This window comes from Alexandromys fortis, unplaced genomic scaffold, assembly GCF_014885135.2.
Source record: "Alexandromys fortis isolate MF-2015 unplaced genomic scaffold, M_Fortis_MF-2015_v1.1 scaffold_5, whole genome shotgun sequence".
In the NCBI taxonomy this organism is placed as follows: Eukaryota; Metazoa; Chordata; class Mammalia; order Rodentia; family Cricetidae; genus Alexandromys; species Alexandromys fortis.
In genome coordinates, this window is record NW_026067924.1 from 16,106,229 (window position 1) to 16,124,421 (window position 18,193).

At 47.3% G+C, this 18,193-nt stretch overlaps 1 protein-coding gene across 6 annotated transcripts; it reads left to right on the forward strand.

The window, feature by feature from the left end:
- Positions 1–2,515: 2,515 nt before the first annotated feature.
- LOC126501748 (butyrophilin subfamily 2 member A2) lies at positions 2,516–14,519 on the forward strand. 6 transcript variants are annotated; one of them, XM_050142593.1, is made up of 8 exons: positions 2,516–2,894; positions 3,349–3,441; positions 5,384–5,731; positions 8,003–8,284; positions 9,196–9,369; positions 11,005–11,025; positions 11,112–11,138; positions 12,638–14,519. In XM_050142593.1, the coding sequence occupies exons 3-8, from the start codon at positions 5,425–5,427 to the stop codon at positions 13,243–13,245; spliced, it is 1,419 nt and encodes a 472-aa protein (XP_049998550.1). In that variant the 5' UTR covers positions 2,516–2,894; positions 3,349–3,441; positions 5,384–5,424; the 3' UTR covers positions 13,246–14,519. The 6 variants fall into 6 exon arrangements, with proteins under 6 accessions (XP_049998550.1, XP_049998547.1, XP_049998552.1 ...); XM_050142590.1 differs by lacking the exon at positions 3,349–3,441 and adding an exon at positions 3,490–3,619 and having other exon boundaries at positions 2,520–2,894; XM_050142595.1 differs by lacking the exon at positions 3,349–3,441 and adding an exon at positions 3,490–3,619 and having other exon boundaries at positions 2,521–2,894; positions 11,112–11,230; positions 12,638–12,768.
- Positions 14,520–18,193: the final 3,674 nt, after the last annotated feature.

An 18,193-nucleotide genomic window follows, 5' to 3' on the forward strand; every position in this document is an offset into this window, starting at 1 on the left:
TCACTGAAGGTGGGCTTTAAGATTTCATAACCTTGTCCCACCTCCATTTTAATCTTTCTGTTCTGTGTTTGCCTTTAAACACGTGGTCTCTCGGCGTCCTATTCTGACTGTCTGCTGCCGTACTGTCCTCACCAATACGGCCTCTTGTCTCCTGGAACTGTCAGCTAAAATAAACGTGCTCTTCTGTAAGTTGCTTTGGTCACGAAGTTTCATCACAGCAACAGAAAAATGAACAACACAGGTACTACATGTCAAGTGTGTTTCTCTGAAAGTTCATGTGTCGTCATACAGTTATATCAAGTCTTCAGAAACCTGTGAGGTCTGTTGAAACAAAATTGGCTATAGGCAGCTAAAAGTTGGGACTACTGAACACTCTCCTTTACAGTCTGAACAATCTGTAGAGAAAGACCACTGTGTTACCTGTTCTAGACAAATGGAGGCAAAAATATCCCATGATTATGTCTATGGCAGGGAAGGGTGTGGAAGAAAGGTCATAAGCACAAACAGTTTCCCTTCCCAGCATCTCAGGCACTGTACGTCTTTCCCAGTGACATCTCTAGGCCTACTTCATCCTCCTAAAATCAGTTTCAGAGCTATGCAGGCGGGCCTTGCCTTGCTTCCTGGCCACCGCAGTCTGATTCTCTTATCCTTCCCACGCTCCCGAAAGCCAGATGCCCTGCCCTTCCACTAGGGGGAGCTCTTCTCCTCTGTCGCTCAAGTTGGATAGAGCTAGCTTTCTTTGACCACTGATGTATTTCCAAAGGTCCTTGGTAGTAAATATTCTTCGTCAAACAAGAGAGCCTATTGTTCCTGGTAGAAGAGAACATTAAATGCTAAACTAAAAAAGAGTATAGAAACTTGTTGGAGGCAAGATTTCATACAAAAGATCACTTGCAAGAAGCAGGTGGCCCCAGGCTAAATTTAAAAGACATTGCCAGAGGAAGAGAAATGAATTGACTGCCATGATGGGGGACTCACAAGTGAGTAGCACACAGATCAATAGCAGCAAAAGGCAGCTGCTGTCTCCGAAAGTGGATGTCCTGAGGCTACAAGAGGCAACTGAGATCCAAGGGCTGGAGAGCGCTTCTGGCTTCTGGCTTCTGCCTTATCCTCATCTGTTCGTCAGTCCAGGACTACCTGGAAGCCAGAGGTCAAAACGGCCTGAGAAAGAAATTAGTTATGCTGTTGAGCAGAGAAAGCAAAGGATGGTGATGGACCTGACCTCATGAAAGCAACATGATTCACATCATAATCCTTGTTCCGATCAAGGCATTACATCTATGATAGGTATTTTTAAACTCCTCTTCCCTGCCCCCTCCCCCAAAAAAAGAAAGGATGGAAGGAAGGAAGAAAGAAAGAAGAAAGAAAAGCTTGCCAAGAGGCAGAAACAGAGGGAAACGAGAGGAGGTACAGGAGAGGGGCTGGTGTGAAGGGCAGAGTTTTAAAACTGGATCAGAATGAACTGGAGGCCTCCCAAGCAAACACTTGGACAGCTGAGCTGAGGGCCTGTGACTCTGGGCAATTATCTTGGAAACTATCTATGCAGTTGTAACCACCACGGCGGTCTAAAGAGAGACACTGGTGCCCTCTTCCTCAGCTGACTATAAAATAATTAACCTCCAAAGAGCCTAATTTCCCTAGGAATTCCATGCTGGGGGAAGGGAAAGGCTGAAGATCTACTGCCAGGAGAGAAACCTGCCTCCCAGGAAGAGGCTTCACGCGTCCTGAGGACTCCTTGGCTCTCCTTTCAGGAGAGACTGGAGCTGAGACAATGATACCTGGTGATGGGTGGGAACACAGCTTGACCAGGGCCAGTTGTTATGGATACCTCTTGCCTTCTAGTTAACCTTAGGTTTCATGTTTCTTTAATGAGTATGAACTTGGGGAGAGGCCACTGGACCTCTCTTTTCTCCATGTTAGATAGCCTCTGCTTTTCACCATTATTTGTCTTTGGTTGCTCTTCCAGGGGACATGTGGCCCAAGCCTTGCCTTTTGGAACTGCCAGAGCCCAGACTTTTATCATAAAACATCCAGTAACACAATGACAATATAGTCACCAGTATAGGCGTCTGCTCAGGGATACTACAGAGAAGAACTGTAAGCAGTTGATAAAGTACAGCTACAAAGTCAGTGACATTCCCCTGTCCCACTAGGACGTCATTTCCACAAGGAAAAGTACTTTTCACTCTGATTTTTCCGTGTCCTCCTGAGACACCCCTTACCCATCCGGGTGGCGAGTTCAGCTACTGCTGTTGTCTCTGTCAACCACCCACGCCTGCATCCTGTGACCTCCTCCACTACCCCTCTCTGCAAGCCTAGCAACTTGCACAGGATTCTTCTGGCTTGGGGAAGGGGGCTGCTTGGGTCTGGCTTCCCTGCCTCCCTTCTTCATACACACAGGGATGGGGCCTCTGGACAGCAGTCACAGCTCCAGGATCCGTCAAGTGGGAGAAAGAGGGGAAGAATGGGGAGGGTGAGGAAGGGGGAGACTTGGAGGGAATGAAAGAAAGGGGCAAAAGGAGAGAGGAAAGGAGGACCCGAGGGCAGAAAGGAAGGATTGTTTCCGCGTATTCTACCTAGTAACAGGTGACAGCTAGACACAGGAATACTATTGGCTGATAACTCGTGGCCGACCAATCCCAGGCGCTAAACGACTCAATGGAAATTGTGAGACTTGCCCGCGGAGTGGGTCCGCCGAGGTCTGTTGTCGTGAGTCCCCGCACTTTCAGACTAATGGAGAGCGGAAAGTTCTTTCGTCTCTTCCTCTAGCAGTTTCTTCTCTGGTGGCGACTGTGCCCACCGGCGGGCTGGCGAGGGGAGAAAAGGCATGATAATCAGTATCTGAGGGTCAGAGAAGAAAAGAAAAAAGAAAATAAACAGAGATTCATTCGCAGGTAGGGAAGGGGTGGGAGCGCTCGGAGACCTGGCAGGGGCTGTAGGAGCTTGGGCGTGGGAGTTTCGTGCTGTGAACAACGAAAAGCCGACACGTGGGGGAAGGGCGGTCTCACCTATCTAGCTTTACCTGAGGTTCACAAGGAGGTGAAAAGAGGACAGGAAGGGGAGGGGAAGAAAGGGAAGGAGGCTGGAGGAGAGAGGGAGGAAGGAGAAAGGACAGGAATGTGGTGGGTGATTCGGAGAAAGAGCCCACCTGAGGAACCGGAAGAGGAGGAAAGGGGGGGAGGGGAGGAGAGGAGGAGGAGGAGGTGAGAAGGCCAAAAAAGAGAGGAAAAGGAGGAGGGAGGGGGAGGAATATCAAATGACCACTGAAGAAACTGGACTCTGAAAAGACAATTGATCCTAAGACAACAGAAAGCTGCCTGCCTGCTGTTTACGTTGTTTGTTTAATAGGGTGTTTAGTGAACCCACCCATCAAGCTCGGAAGGAGTCTCTCCATCTAAGGCAGAAGTTGGAATGCTTATGAGACCAGCACAGGAACAAAAGGTACAACGGCCATGAGAACCGTGGGTGATTTCTCCTCTGTGCTTCTAGGTTTCCTGTCCACATTTGATCTAGGTGACCCTGTCCTGAAGACCTATGGAGCCTGCTACTTCCCTGCAGTCTTGCCTGTTAGCCTCCCTTCTCTTCTTCCTGGTCCTCAGCCTGTTTGTGCTGGTCTCAGGTAAGGCTGTAGGCTTCTTGCTCCCGTTACCTTTTGAGAAAGCAATGCCCACAGTTCTCCTGACAGACAGAGCTAGGAGGTCTGGAGCTGTGCGGCTCATCCTGCTGTTCTGAATGTATACCCTGGATTTTCCCTGTCTTGTCCTAAAGAAAAGCAACAAGAGCCTCAAAGGAGCCGGGCGATGGTGGCGCACACCTTTAATCCCAGCACTCGGGAGGCAGAGGCAGGCGGATCTCTGTGAGTTCGAGACCAGCCTGATCTACAGAGCTAGTTCCAGGACAGGCTCCAAAGCCACAGAGAAACCCTGTCTCCAAAAACAAACAAACAAAAAAAAAAAAAAAAAAAAAAAAGAGCCTCAAAGGAGACCTGTAAATACCCCTGCAAAATTTCAAGTGCCAGCATTCAAAAGAGTTAAAAACAGACGAAGTCGATTTTGATAATATCCTTTGTCTAATGCCACATCATCAAATACTAATATTTAAATGCTTACCTTTCCAAGTGTGGTGGTGCACACCTATAAACTTGGGCAATGGGATAAGACTGCCAAGAGTTCAAGGCCAGCCGGGGGTTCATAATAAGAAGCTGCCTCGTAAAACAAAACAAAGGGGCTGGGAATGTGGCTCAGTTGGTAGAGGGCTTGCCTAGCATGCACAGTTGTGGTTTGAACCCTGGGTCTGTGCCACACGCACAGGAACAAGTCCTTCTGAGCACTGGGTGTTCGGTGTGTGTTCAGGGTGACCTCAGTGTTCTGTTCATGTGGGTTCGGGTTTGTTGGTTTTATTTTGCTTTTCTTCGTGGTGGACTTGCTCTATAGCTAAAGATGACTTTGAAGAGCTGATCCTCCAGCCTCCATCGCCTGAGTGTTGGGATCATGGGTGTGCATTCCGCACAACTCAGTATTTTGTTACCGAGGCATTTGCAGCATCATTGGGTGCTTCCAAGAGATGCTGCTCACCAGCCACAACTACCAGCCCATCTAGGAAGCCCCCATGGCCTTGAAAAGAACTTGTCTAAGCCTTTTCAGTTGTCCAACCCTTTTAGCTCTCCGGGCCACTCTAGATGAAGACTTTCCAGGGCCACACAGTAAATGACCTGGAGGTATCTGTTCTAGTTTCATTTCTGTTGCACCGACAGAAAGCAGTGTAGGAAAGAAAAAGGCTTAACTGGGTACAGATGCAGACCACATTCTTCACTGAGGGAAGTCACAAAAGGAATTGAAGGCAGGACTCCTTGCTATTCGATACATCACTGCCTCCAGCCAAGGAACTTACTTCACTGCCAAAGAAGTGCAGGATGGGCCGTGGACATTGCTGCTGACTCGCTGGCTTCAGGATCACCTGCCTAGGGCATGGGGTGGGGGGGGGTGGGGGGGGGAACGCCTACATTAATTGGCAATCGAGACAATCCCCCATAAAGATAACTACAGACCAATCTGACCTAAGCAGTTTCTCAGCTGAGATTCTCTTCCCGAGGTAATGCGAGGTTGTGTCAAGTTGACAGTTAAAACTAACCAGGCTAGTGTCCAAAGCACAGCTTGAGCATGACACAAAACCGTCACTACAGAGTCCACACCTGAGAACCACAGAAACAAAACAGACAACGTCAAAAATAAACCTTAAGTAAGTTCACCGTTTTGTGTTGTGTTGAATTTATAGCTATCCAGGGCTGTAGCTTGAACACTCCTGAAACCCTAGAAAACCACTCGAGTATGCTGGAAATTTAATGGCTGCAATTCCTGTCTGATTGTCCTCCTTTGCTGAATAGCCCAGTTTACTGTCGTGGGACCAGCTGAGCCCATCCTGGCCATGGTAGGAGAAAATACCACACTGCCCTGCTGCCTGTCACCAGAGAGAAATGCAGAAGACATGGAGGTGCGGTGGTTTCGGTGGCATTTCTCCCCGGCAGTGCTGGTGTACAAAGGCCATCAAGAGAGAACAGAGGAGCAGATGGCCGCGTATCAAGGAAGAACCACCTTCGTGAGCACAGACATCAGCAAGGGCAGAGTGGCACTCGTTATCCACAATGTCACAGCCTATGACAACGGCATCTACGGCTGTTACTTCCAGCAAGGCAGGTCCTATGATCAGGCCATCATGAGGCTCCTGGTGGCAAGTGAGTCGCTCCACTTTTCTCTGTTGGCTTTTCCCACGGTGACCTTTGGGGGACACTGCTCTCTTGAACTCAGAATCATCACAGACTAGAACATTTCTTGCCTGTGATCCCTTTGATACAGGGAGAGTTGCTTCTTGTGTCCACCTGAGTGAGCTCTGCTAAGCGGTAACCGTTGCTTCTAGAGTGACAGAAGAAAGTGTGCAAGGATACCCGAGATAAACAAGCATTGCCCAAAAAACCACAATGGACATTTCACGGGTTAATAGTAATCATGTAGCCCAGGCCAGGCTTAAACTCACTTTGTTGCTGATAATGACCTTGAACTTCTGATCTTCCTACCTCCCTAACAAGTGCTGAGGTTGCAGCCTGTATCACCATCATCCTCATCCCCAGATAATCTTGCCTTTCCCCCCATTTCTTCCAATAGCAACTGTAGAGAAAGCAACTGACTTGTGATGACAGCAGATGTTAAATACAGCAGTAAAGTTACGTGTTAGGACTGTCGACCCCATAGAGGCATTGAGTGAGAGTACTACCTGGAACAATTTTGTGGAGATTCAGGATGGAAGTGGCAATTAAACTGGACATGCTGGGCAAGGAGTCATGATTTTTTTATTTTTTTTTTTTGGTATCACACACTATTAAAGGAGGAAGGTTTCCTGACCCTCATACCCTGATTTTGCTCACAACAGAACTGCAGGGTTAGCTGGTGGTACTTGTGGGTTCCAGGAACCCCTGTTCTTTCCCTGTAAGCCTGCTTCACTACCCTGCTGTGCTCTGATTAAGTCATCGTAGAATGTTTAACTTGATAGTGTGTATGTGTTGTGTGTGTTTTGTATGTGTGCACATGCATGTGTGTTTGTGGTAAATGCACATGTGTACATATGTGACTTCTTGCATGTGTGTGTGTTTGGTTTTTCGATAAAGGGTTTCTTTGTGTAATAGTCCTGGCTGTCCTGACTCTTGTAGTCCTGACTCTTGTAGACCAGACTGGCCTCAAACTCACAAAGATCCACCTGCCTCTGTCTCCTGAGTGCTGGGATTAAAGGCGCCACAACCACCGGGCTGTGTGTGTGTGTGTGTGTGTGTGTGTGTGTGTGTGTGTGTGTGTGTATTCTTACTTGTGTTATGCTTGCAGTAGCCAAAGGTGTCTTTCTCAGTTACTTTCCAACTTATTTTCTGAGACAGGGTCTCTCACTGAACTTTGAGCTCTCTGTTCTGCTAGACCGGCTGGCCACGTAGACCCCAGCATCTGCCTGTCTCCTCATTCCCTACCTCAGTACTGGGGTTATAGACATGTGTCCACCCAAACTTTTGTTTTGGTGCTGAGGATCCAAATTCAGGTTTTCACACTTTGGCAACAAGTGCTTTACCCAGTGAGCCATCTCCCCAACACCCCTTAATGTTTTTAAATTTCCTATTTTGTTGGTTGGATTGATTGACTGGGTGATTTCATCCTTAAGTCTGTTGTCTCTGAACCCCATGGAATATTTTATAGAGGGAGAGAGAAAGGACGGTGTCTTAAAGTAAGAAAGTTTTATCAGATTGTGGCATCCTGACAGACTCTTATTCTAAAATGTCCACAAGGCCAAAGCAGCTGAGGAATTCCCCACAGAGCACAAAGTGAAGGTCTAAGTTTGCCTTTTTAGGTTGGACGGAAGATGCCTGCTTAGAAGTAGGACGATTGGAGTCTGGCAGGATCAGTGAAGCAACAAGCCTTTAGGGAGACAGAATAGATACAGAAGCTGTGACGAGCCCTGGAGCTGGAGTTGTCAGTGTGAAACTCCTTTGCTTTCAGCTTCCAGCACGTTTGGCACATTGGTCCCTTCTCTAAGATCAGTGCCTTTCTTTCTACCCATTTTTTCCTTCTTCCTTCCTGACTCATCATCCCTCCATCTTTTGGCTGCATATTCATTATCCTTAGGTTCAGCCAGTTTGGACTTCCCTTTCCTTGGGTTCTGATGTTAAGACCAGACCACTTAAAATACACACACGAAGTACTATTGCTTATTTTATGATGCTAAGGATCAAACGCAAGCCAGATACACAATACTCCTACTGAGCTACATCCCTACCCATACCTACTTTCCTACCAGCCATTCTTTTTGTTTGTTTTTTTGAAACAAGGTCTCACTGTGTAGCCTGGGCTGTTCTGAAACTCACTATGTAGACCAGGCTGGCCTCCAACTCAGAGATCTTCCAATTTCTGCCTTCCTAGTGCTGGGACTAAACCAACCATTCTTTTAGCTGAGCTCTGGTGTTTCCTTTTAGGCCTGGGCTCTAAGCCCCTCATTAACATGAAGACCCTTGAGGATGGGAGCATCTTGCTGGAGTGCACATCTGAAGGGTGGTACCCGGAGCCCCAAGCTGTGTGGAGAGACCCCTATTATGAAGTGGTGCCTGCCCTGGAGGAAGACTATACAGCTGACAGAGGAGGCCTCTTCACTGTCACCATGACTGTGATCATCAGAGACTGTTCAGTGAGGAACATGACCTGCTCTGTTAACAACACCCTGCTCAACCAGGAGATGGAGAGTGTGATTTTCATTCCAGGTTGGTCTTCTGCTCTCTGGAGCTCTATGGGGAAAAGGTGGGCTCCTCCACAAATAGATTGATATCTGGAGTAGTGTTGGGAGACTAGAGGATGGTCTGAGGAAAGATCTTTGGCTCTGGGGAGCTGGAGGCTGGAGCTGAACTGAGGTCACATCCCTTGCTTGACAGTGATCACAGGAGAGCGAGGAACAGTTGTTACGTTGTTTCATCCTATAGCCCCACACTTGGGAGGGGTTCCCCTGGGTCTCACTACTGAAACTTGACTACACTTGAACTTGTGATCCTCCTCCCTCTCCCTCCCTAGTATTGGGGTTTCAGTATGGGCCACCACGCCCAGCACATTGGAGGCTTTTAATGAATAATAAACTGGATCTCTGTCCCTCAGTTGAGAAGAAACTGTATGCAGCAAGGGCAGAGCAAGGAGGGAGCCATTGCCAGGTCCGGGGTCAGAATGCTGGAGGCCTTTGGAAGGTGACAGCTGTAGAGATTTAGCAGACTGCTAACCGTGGCATTCATCCATGGAAGTCCTGAGTGACCCGACATTTTTTGTTTGTTGTTTTGTTTTTTCAAGATAAGGTTTCTCTGTGTAGCTTTGGAGACTGTCCTGGGACTCACTGTGTAGAACAGGCTGGCCTCAAACTCACAAAGATCTGCCTGCAGAGTGCTAGGATTTAAAGCATGTGCCACCACCGCCCCGGGACCCTGCATTTTTTTTCTCCTGCAAAGTCAGAAGTCAGCCAGTAAAAAGCCACCATCTTTCTCCCATCCTTGTTTCTGAGGGAGGAAACCACCCCCCCTCAGGTCTGGGACCTGAAGAGGGGGAACTCTCCAGATAAACTTCCTCCAATCAGCACACTTAGTCCTGATGTCCTGTCTCTCACCACACAGTACTTCTCTGGCTCACTTTCCAGAATCCTTCGAGCCCAGCCTTCCTTTCTGGATGGTGGCCATGGCTGTCGCTCTGCCCGTTCTAATGTTGATCCTTCTCACGTCTGGAAGTATCTTCCTTGTCAAGAAGCAACACAGGAAAAAATTGATCTTGTCCACTAAGAAAGAAGTCGAATATGAAGAAAAAGAAGCTGCACGTAAGGAACTAGGGAAAAGAGAACTTAGAAGGTAAAAGAGTAGAACAGTTGAGTTCACTATTCTTCAGTTCAAGGCCAGCCTTAGCTACGAAGTGAGTTCAAAACCAGCCTAGGGGGCTGGAGAGATGGCTCAGAGGTTAAGAGCAAGGACTACTCTTCCCAGAGGTCCTGAGTTCAATTCCCAGCAACCACATGGTGGCTGACAGCCACCTATAATGAGATCTGTTGCCCTTTTCTGGCATGCAAGCATACATGGAAGGAATGTTGTATACATAATAAATAAATAAATATTTTTTTTAAAAAAACAGCTTAGGCTACAATAGAACCATGCCTCAAAATAAATGAAAAAAAAAAAAGGAGGAAAAGGAAAAGAAAGGACACCACCCTTCTGACAGGTAGAAGCTTGCACTATATGGATCCGTAGAGGCAGCAGAAGGGCTCAGAACTCTCATATCCTAATAACTAGGCTATTGGATCTTCCATTCCAATATGTAAGCATTGTGTCATTCGCTTGGTTCCAAGCAGGACCATACTACTGAACAAAAGCTAACAATAAAACAGTCCTACTCTTGTCCACTCACCTGGTCCGTACCACTTCTGATTTCTGACAGTTCTCAGGTATGGGTGTTTTATTAGTTACTGTTTTCATTGTTGTGATAAAGTTATCTGACAGGAGTAGACAAGATGGTTCAGCAGGTAAAGGGACTTGCTGCCAAGCCTTACATCCTAGAGTAAAATACTCAGAACCCCCATAGTAGAAAGAAACCAGATCCTACAAGCTGTCCTCTGACCGCCACACCTGCAACATGGCACGTGCACACACACACACAGAGTAAATGAAAAATTTTAAATTTCTGTGAATGAATATTTTGCCTATATGTATTATGTGTACCAGATGAATGCCCGGTGCCCACAGAGGTGAGAAAAGGACATTGCATGTTTTTGAACCACTGTGTAGGTACTGGGAATGGAATCGGTCTTCTGCAAAAGCAACCAGGGCTCTTAATCACTAAACCATCTCCTCCGATCCTAAACACTTTGCTGTTTTTGTTCTATTTAGGTTTCATTTGGTTTCTGAGACAGGGTCTTACTATGTAGTTCTGGCTGTCCTAGAACTCACTATGTAAACCAGGCTGGCCTCAAACTCACAGAGATCCACCTGCCCTTTACCTCGGAGTGCTGGGATTAAAGGCGTGTGCCACTACACCCGGCTTCCTAAACTAACTCTTCTCTCTGTCTCTCTCTCTCTTTGTCTCTTTCTTTCTCTCTTTCTCTCTCTTACATTTATTGGAGGAGGATAGCACACCCTTACCTTCATTTAGAACTCACAGGACAATTTGTGAGAGTTGGTTCTTTCTTCATGGGTCTTGGGGGTTAGACTCAGGCTTGGCAGTAAGTGTTCTCGCTCTCTGAGCCACCATGATCAAACTCATCAACCTAACTTAGAAAATCTCTCAAGACAAACCTAGGTTTGTTTCCGTGGTGATCCTAAACCCCAAGGTCACAATGAATATTAACCCCGCCTGGTGGGAAAGAAGGGTTTGGCGCAGTAGGTAGAGCCAGTCCCGTATCATTTAAGACAACTCCAAATTCTCTCCGCTGCCTACTGAGGACATTACCTTGTTTCTTTTTCAGGGCAACTTCAAGAAGAATTACGTAAGTTTAAGCTTCCCTGAACTACTCTCTGCAGTGTGTGTTCTGCCGGCTTAGCCTCATGGCATTCACGTCTCTGTCACTTGCAGGGTGGCGAAGAACCCTCCTACATGCCGGTGAGCGCCTCTGGCGTCCCCTTACGTCCGGAGACGGCTCCCCACCCTAAGGGAGGACAGGAACCAAGGACGCAGGGCTCTGGAGTGGGGAGGTAGGGGATTGAGGGCCTCCCTGGCTGTCGCCCACTAATGCTAGAGCCCAGCTCTGTCAGGGAAGCAGTCCAGCTTCAGTCTGCCTTGACGTTTGTTTTCCAGAGGGGGTTCTGTGAGCGCTGCAGAGGTTCGCATACAGGATAGCTCTCCCACAGCTCTCGAATCCTGAATTAATTAGAAAGAAGACATTTCTGTCTTCAGTATTTATTACCTGGGAGTTAGTTAAAATGAGCAGATGGCAAAAAGACAATATACTTCCTGGTCCTGATCAGGGACTAGGTGTCCAGACTTCCCGCTCCCAGGACACACCACTCAGTGAGTCAAGCCAGGGAGAGCCCAGAGCTTCGCCGACTTTTCTTCCCCAGGATTATTTCTCTCTGCAAGCGTCATCACCGAGCGTCAAAGAATACAGGCTTTACCAGATACCTTGGCAGAAGGACTTTCCCTCCTTAAGGATAAATTCAAATGCTGGGCGGTGGTGGCGCACGCCTTTAATCCCAGTGCTTGGGAGGCAGAGACAGGCGGATCTCTGTGAGTTCCGGGCCAGCCTGCTCTACAAGAGCTAGTTCCAGGCCAGGCTCCAAAGATACAGAGAAACCCTGTCTCAAAGAAAAAAGAAAGAAAGAAAGAAAGAAAGAAAGAAAGAAAGAAAGAAAGAAAGAAAGAAAGAAAGAAAGAAAGAGGAGAGAAATTCAAAATTTTCACAACCTACTTGAGACAATCATACGTTGTTACAGTCAGACATACCAACATGGGGGAAGGAGGCTATCATTAGAACATGACAGGAAAAATAGACAGGCAAAGTAGACTGACCAGGCAAGATGGTTGGCAAACACTTCCTGTGCCCACAGCGGACACTGCTAGGAGCTTCAACCTAGCTGAAAATATTCCCCTCTTAAGTTTGCTGCACATGCCTCTCAGCTTGGCTTTGGGGGACATTTGCTCTCCTTCCGTATTCTTTGGTGTGTACCCTTATCAGACATTTAAATCAGTTGTCACTTAAATTCCTTAAGTGACTCATCGTTGGGGAGAGTGAGAGACTAAGCCTCTCTTGTTGGTCAAAGCCAAGTTGGATGGTTTCTACTAAGAGAATCCCAGAGATCTTATATTATGGTAGACACTGGGGCAGATCTGAGGATGCTGGAAGGGGAACCACTCACTTCAGCTCATTCGATAAACTTTCTGGGTTTCTTGGAGCCCCGGTCTTCTCTACAGAAGACATTACTTCTGTACGTAAGAGAAAAAGGAGCTTCAGTGTGAGCCTCCTTAGATCAGAAAAGCCTTCTCTGAAAAGGCCATCACACAGAGGAATTCCACATTAGCTCCCAGGACCTCAGGGGGAACCACGGGTTGCGCGTATTCAGAAGTCTGAGATCTCAGCACTAAGCCTGAGCGTTCTTCTACAGCTGATGTGCTTCTGGATCCAGATACAGCTCATCCTGAGCTCTTCCTGTCAGATGACCAGAGAAGTGTGAGACGAGGTGCTTCGAGGCAGAGCGTGCCTGACAACCCTGAGAGATTTGACTGCCGGCCCTGTGTCCTGGGCCGGGAGAGCTTCTCCTCAGGGAAGCATTACTGGGAGGTGGAGGTGGAGAACGTAATGGTGTGGGCCCTTGGCGTTTGTAGAGACAACGTTGAAAGGAAAGGGGAGGCCCTGCTGGTTCCTCAGAATGGCTTCTGGACCCTGGAGATGTTTGGAAACCAGTACAGAGCCCTGTCCTCCCCAGAAACTATCATACCTCTGAAAGAGCGTCTTCACCGAGTGGCCATCTTCCTGGACTGTGAAGCTGGAGATGTTTCTTTCTATAACATGAGAGACAGATCACACATCTACACATGTCCCCCTGTGGCCTTCGCTGGACCACTGAGACCTTTCTTTAGGCTTGGTTCTGACGACAGTGCCCTCTTCATCTGCCCAGCATTCACAGGGGCTCGGGGAATCACAATACCTGAGGGTGGGTTGATCCTATATAGGACAAGACCAGTTTCTCAGAGCCATGGAAAAAAGCCATAGCTCTCATCTCCCACTGCACAGCACCTTCAGGTGGGGAGCAGGCTCTACGTCTCTCCGCTCACTGCGAGCATCTTCACGCATACTTCAGGCCCATGGCCCAGTTCACTCCTTCGGCCATTCATTTGCTTTTAACTAGGGGACCCAGTCTTATTGGACCACTGCTACCACACAGCTCTCTGAGAAGAAAGCGCGAGAAAGGGAGGGGCAGAGAACTTGCAGCTTCAACATGCTGCACTGGCCATAGTGGGCAAGGCAAGGGCAATAGGCTTCATCGGGATGTAAGGAGAGAATTTCAGAGGAAGGAGACAGAGAAATGAGGACATAGATGAAAGAAATGGACCAGAGAGCTTAGGGTGGGCTCCATAGGACCGCTTTGGGGAGGGAGGAGCTAGTGGTTCTTTGATATCCAAAGCTGAAGATTTTTGTATCATGTAATGAAGATGTCTGGAGTGGGGATCTGCAGACCTACACATGCAAGGAAAGAGTGAACCGTGATGATCTGGATGTAAGCTGGCTTAGAGGTCCCCACATTAAACACTCGGTTCTGAGTCCCGTGTCCATGCTGACGAAGAGTGACTTGAGACCTGAGGTCCCTACTGGCTTGAGACCTGAGGCCCCTACTGAGTAGCCGGGTCCCTATGTCTCAGGTCTACTAGGGGTAGTAGCAATTCAAGCCTCTTAGGCTCAGGATGTCATCTTCCCTCTCCTCCTTATGCAAGATAGAGTCTCAGTGTGTAGAACTGGCTGGCTTGGACCTTCCGGAAACCAGCCTGCCTCCACCTGCAGAGTTCTGGGATTAAAGACACGCACAGCCATGCTCCGTTTATCATCTTATGATATATACAAATGACTAAGCTCTTCTTTTGGGTTTATGCCTATTAAGATTTGTTTTGTTTTTGTTTTTTTTTTCTCTTGAGACACGGTCTTACTGTGTAGTACTGCTGTTGAAATCTTGACTCTCTCGCCCCATCTTTTTTTGTTCTTGTTATTCTTTCAAGACAGGATCTCATTATGTATCTCTGGCTGTCCTGGAACTCCCTGTGTACTGTAGGCTGGCCTTGAACTTACGGAGATCTGCACCTGCCTCCTAAGCGCTGTAATTAAAGGTGTGTTCCACCACACTGCGCTTCACCCCATCTCTCCAGTGTGGGAATTATAGGTTTATGCAACCATGCATAACCAATGTCTTTTACTACTTTGGCATTTGAAGTTGAAAACAGAAAAACTATATGCGTTAATTTATGTTAAATTAATAAAAATTAACCATAGATTTATATGAATAGTATACCTTATTTTAAAAGCTATTTCTGTACTGGCTATGTTCCCCCACTTTTCTTTATTCTTGTTTTGTTTTTCAACACAGGATTTTGTTAGGAATTTTTTCCTAACGTGAGTTCTCTGCCGACACAATTTCCCAATCAAGCCAAATTAAGAAATATCCAGGTTTAATGGGATTCCTGCACCAGGAGGAAGGAAAAGAGACCACATGTTCTTCTTTTGGGAGTTCATTTAAGTACCCTGTGGAAGTGGTCCTGACCCTGGGATTTGGAGTCCAGACCAATACAATTCTCAGGCCTGGGGGCTGGGATAGATGAGAAGGGCTGGGGTCTATGCTCCCAACTTAACATTCCAGACTCTTTGGATATAGGAATGACAGGAAATTGAAGTGATAGGCTCTCTAGGAAAAAGGGGCATTGACTCAAGTCTGGCTACTTCCTGCAGGTATAGGACAACGTGGAGAAGGGGAGAGCTAGGTGTTGGTGGGTCCACACTCAGCGAGAGATGTGGCTGGAAAGGCATCCCATGTACTGTCATCCCAGAGATGCCAGGCATCTGTTTCTTGGAGGAGGTGAGAAGAAAATATTGTTATTACCAAAGATGAGTGAGTCAGGATGATGAGCAGGTTGACCCTTCATTGTGGCATCCTGGAAAACCGGAGGGTGGAAGGTCCTGTCTGCTGGACAGACCAAGTGTCCTGAGTAGGTGCCCACTTGAGCTTGGAGAGATGGTACCAGCATGGGTGTTCTAAGAGCTTGGCAGCTGAGGGGGTGGTGAGGATTACCATGTGAGGTCCTGTCCATCGAGGTTCAAGAGACTTAGGAGTTAACTGTTTGAGGAGTACTCTGTCCCCTGGGGAGAGCGGGGCAGGTTTGGGGACATTAGGGTCCACTGGTGTGGTGTCAGGGAGACAACTGTCAGCGTGTGAACGGAGAAGGGACCTTAAAAGGGAGAGGTAGGGTAGGTACCCCACCAGGGGAGGAGTTTGAACTGGGAGGTGATGGTTAAAGAGAAAGGGCCTGCCATAAAGCAGCTCAAAAGGGTTCAGGCCCGTAGGGGAACGTGGGGTGGCCCTAAGGCAAGTCAGGGCAATGGGGAGAAGGGAGGGCCAAGATAGCCTGAGTTCAATGGAGAGCTTGGTTAGTTGTTTGATGAGTCCATTGGCCCTCTCCACCTTTCCTGAGGAGTGTGGATGGTAGGGGGTGTGGAATTTCCAGGAGTTGTTGAGAGCTTCTGACACGAGCTCCATGACCCTGGAAGTGAAGGCTGAGCCACCATATCTGCTGTTTCCCTGGAGACCGAAAAGGCTTCTATCCATCCTGTAGAAGTGTCTACAAGTGTTAAGAGATAACGGAGTTTTTTTATGAGTAGGGATATGAGTGAAATCAACTTGCTAATCTTCACCAGGTTGGTACCACGAAGCTGGTGTAGAGACTGACCTATGTGGAGAGGCTCTTGTGGGTTGGCCTGGGCACACATCTGGCAGGAAGAGTGAACCTGTAAAATATGATCTCAGAGATGGATGGGGTCAAAAAGGGGCTCCAAGAAGCAGAACAAAGCTTTGAGGAAGCAGCTAAGGAAAACTCCACCCAGTAAAGGTGCTGGGCAAGAATGAGAGAAAAAAAAAAAAACTGTCCTGCAAGAATGCAGGGCAGAGGCAAAGTTTTAAGTGGGGAAGCTGCCAGAAATGCACTGTGCAGACCCACGGGACCCCGGAGTCCTGGAAGGCAGCCGGGTGCACAGACCTGTCAATAATTTGTTCCTATCTGGTCATCACAGAAAAGAGCAAAAGGAGCTAAAATGCCTCTGGGTCTCCTACAAGACATCTCAGAAGGATTTAAAGAACTGTCTTAAGTATGTCAACATCTGTTGTAAAATAGTCTTAATTTTTTTATTACATCATAACGTATTTTGTGTGTGCTGGATGGATGGAGGTGGATCTGTGGTGTAGCATTCTCCAAGAATGGACATGTGTATGTAAAGGCCCACAGGTACTAAGTTTGACACACCTTTGGGGGCTGTGTGAGTGAGTGTTCCACCAAATAGACGAACTAACATGTAATCTTGAAAAAACATACAGGAAAGTGAGTGCAGTCAGTTTGAATCCATTAATATTAAACTCAACTCGCCATTAATGTGTGGCTGTTGCATTAAGAAGATAAATTAAAGCGCTAACCATTAGTGACATTTGGCCAAGACTGAGTCCAGATGTGAACACTAACTCTCCCTGTGTCCCCTCTCCCCCGCCTGTCTCTCTGTTGTGGGAGTCTGAATCTGTGCCTGCCTGTGAGGCTGTCTTGTGAATCTGTTCCTCTTTCTGTGTCTGTCTGAATGTTTCTCTTTCCAACAGGGGGGTTCATGCCCTCACCCCCAACTAAACAGCACAGAATTGGTCACATGGGGAAGAAATGAAAAACACTTTACAGAAATCTTTAGCAAGGTATTATTACAAGGGATTAAGTCAAAGATTCGAACTGACCCCAGTTAAGGAGATTAGAAACATCATAGTTATCAAACATTATTGCTTATCAGGCAATAAACATTCCTTCTGTGAGACTGCTTTCAGTTTCTATTTTAGTGATTCCAGCAGATGATGATCAGAACACACAGGCTCCACATGAAAAAGCAGATACTATAAGACCCAACTATGATATCATGTAGGTTGTAAAAGATGATTACTGGAAAATACAAAATAAGTAAGGTTGGTTTTTTGCCCTCTTAAAAGCAGGTTATGCAGACAGACTGAGTACACAGTAGGCTAGAGGTCTTGTGTGAGCTCAAGTGTCAGGATCCAGTTAGCCCCAACATAAACTATCTCTCTGAACTGATATGGAAGAACGGTAATAATTGAGTCAACTCACTTGGCTTTGTCGGGAGGGAGATTTTCAGAGATCCCTCAGGAAATCCTTGAGTTCACATCTTGAAAATTCCCCTCATTTGTTCTCCAAACAGCTTTATACCAAAGCATAAACTGAGGGGGAAATTCATTAGAATTCTGTTTCCTAGGTAACCAGGTGAACGGCTTTAATCATATCTACACCTTTGACCACACCGTTCCATGCCCATTTTGTCGTGTCTCCCTATCTTCTTTCTCTGTATGCCAGTTCTGTCACATAGGCCTGAATTAGCATCTCTATCCCAGGCATCCTCCATATTACAAAGAAGGAGCAGAGCAACACCCTGACCCTTTGTTAGGGTAGTGACAGCCTGTCTGGAAGGCTACCTCAGGGGCTAACTGTGGCTTGAGAGCCTGGCTGCCCTACTGTATAAAAGTATGAGCCTACACTCAAGGTGTATTAATGAAGAATGGCTGTGTTGTCCAGGCGAACTTCCAGTCTCTTAGAAGGAAAGAAATACCTTATCCTATTGCATTGCCACACTTCATCTTCTTGTTTTCTTAAAGAACCAACATGTCAGTGTAGATAGTCACTGCCACGTCCACAGCAGTGACTGCCGTGTAGTGACAAAATGCCTCTGCGCTGGCTTTTGCCTGCTGAAGGATTGGGGTTAGAGCTTCTTGGAGCGAAGCCCCAGGTGGTTCCCCTGGCAATCAGCGGTCGAGATAGGACCTGATGCCAGAGGCAGATCTCGTATCTGGAGATGGCCCTGAGAGCGAGCCCTCCTGACACCTTGCCTGATCTTTCTCTGTATTTCTTAATTTTCTTGTTTA

Coding starts and splice junctions, on each gene's coding strand:
- LOC126501748 (XM_050142590.1), top strand. CDS start 3,535: ATGGAGCCTGCTACTTCCCTGCAGTCTTGCCTGTTAGCCTCCCTTCTC. Junction 11,026..11,111: donor GCAACTTCAAGAAGAATTAC/GTAAGTTTAAGC, acceptor TGTCACTTGCAG/GGTGGCGAAGAACCCTCCTA. Junction 11,139..12,637: donor AAGAACCCTCCTACATGCCG/GTGAGCGCCTCT, acceptor GTTCTTCTACAG/CTGATGTGCTTCTGGATCCA.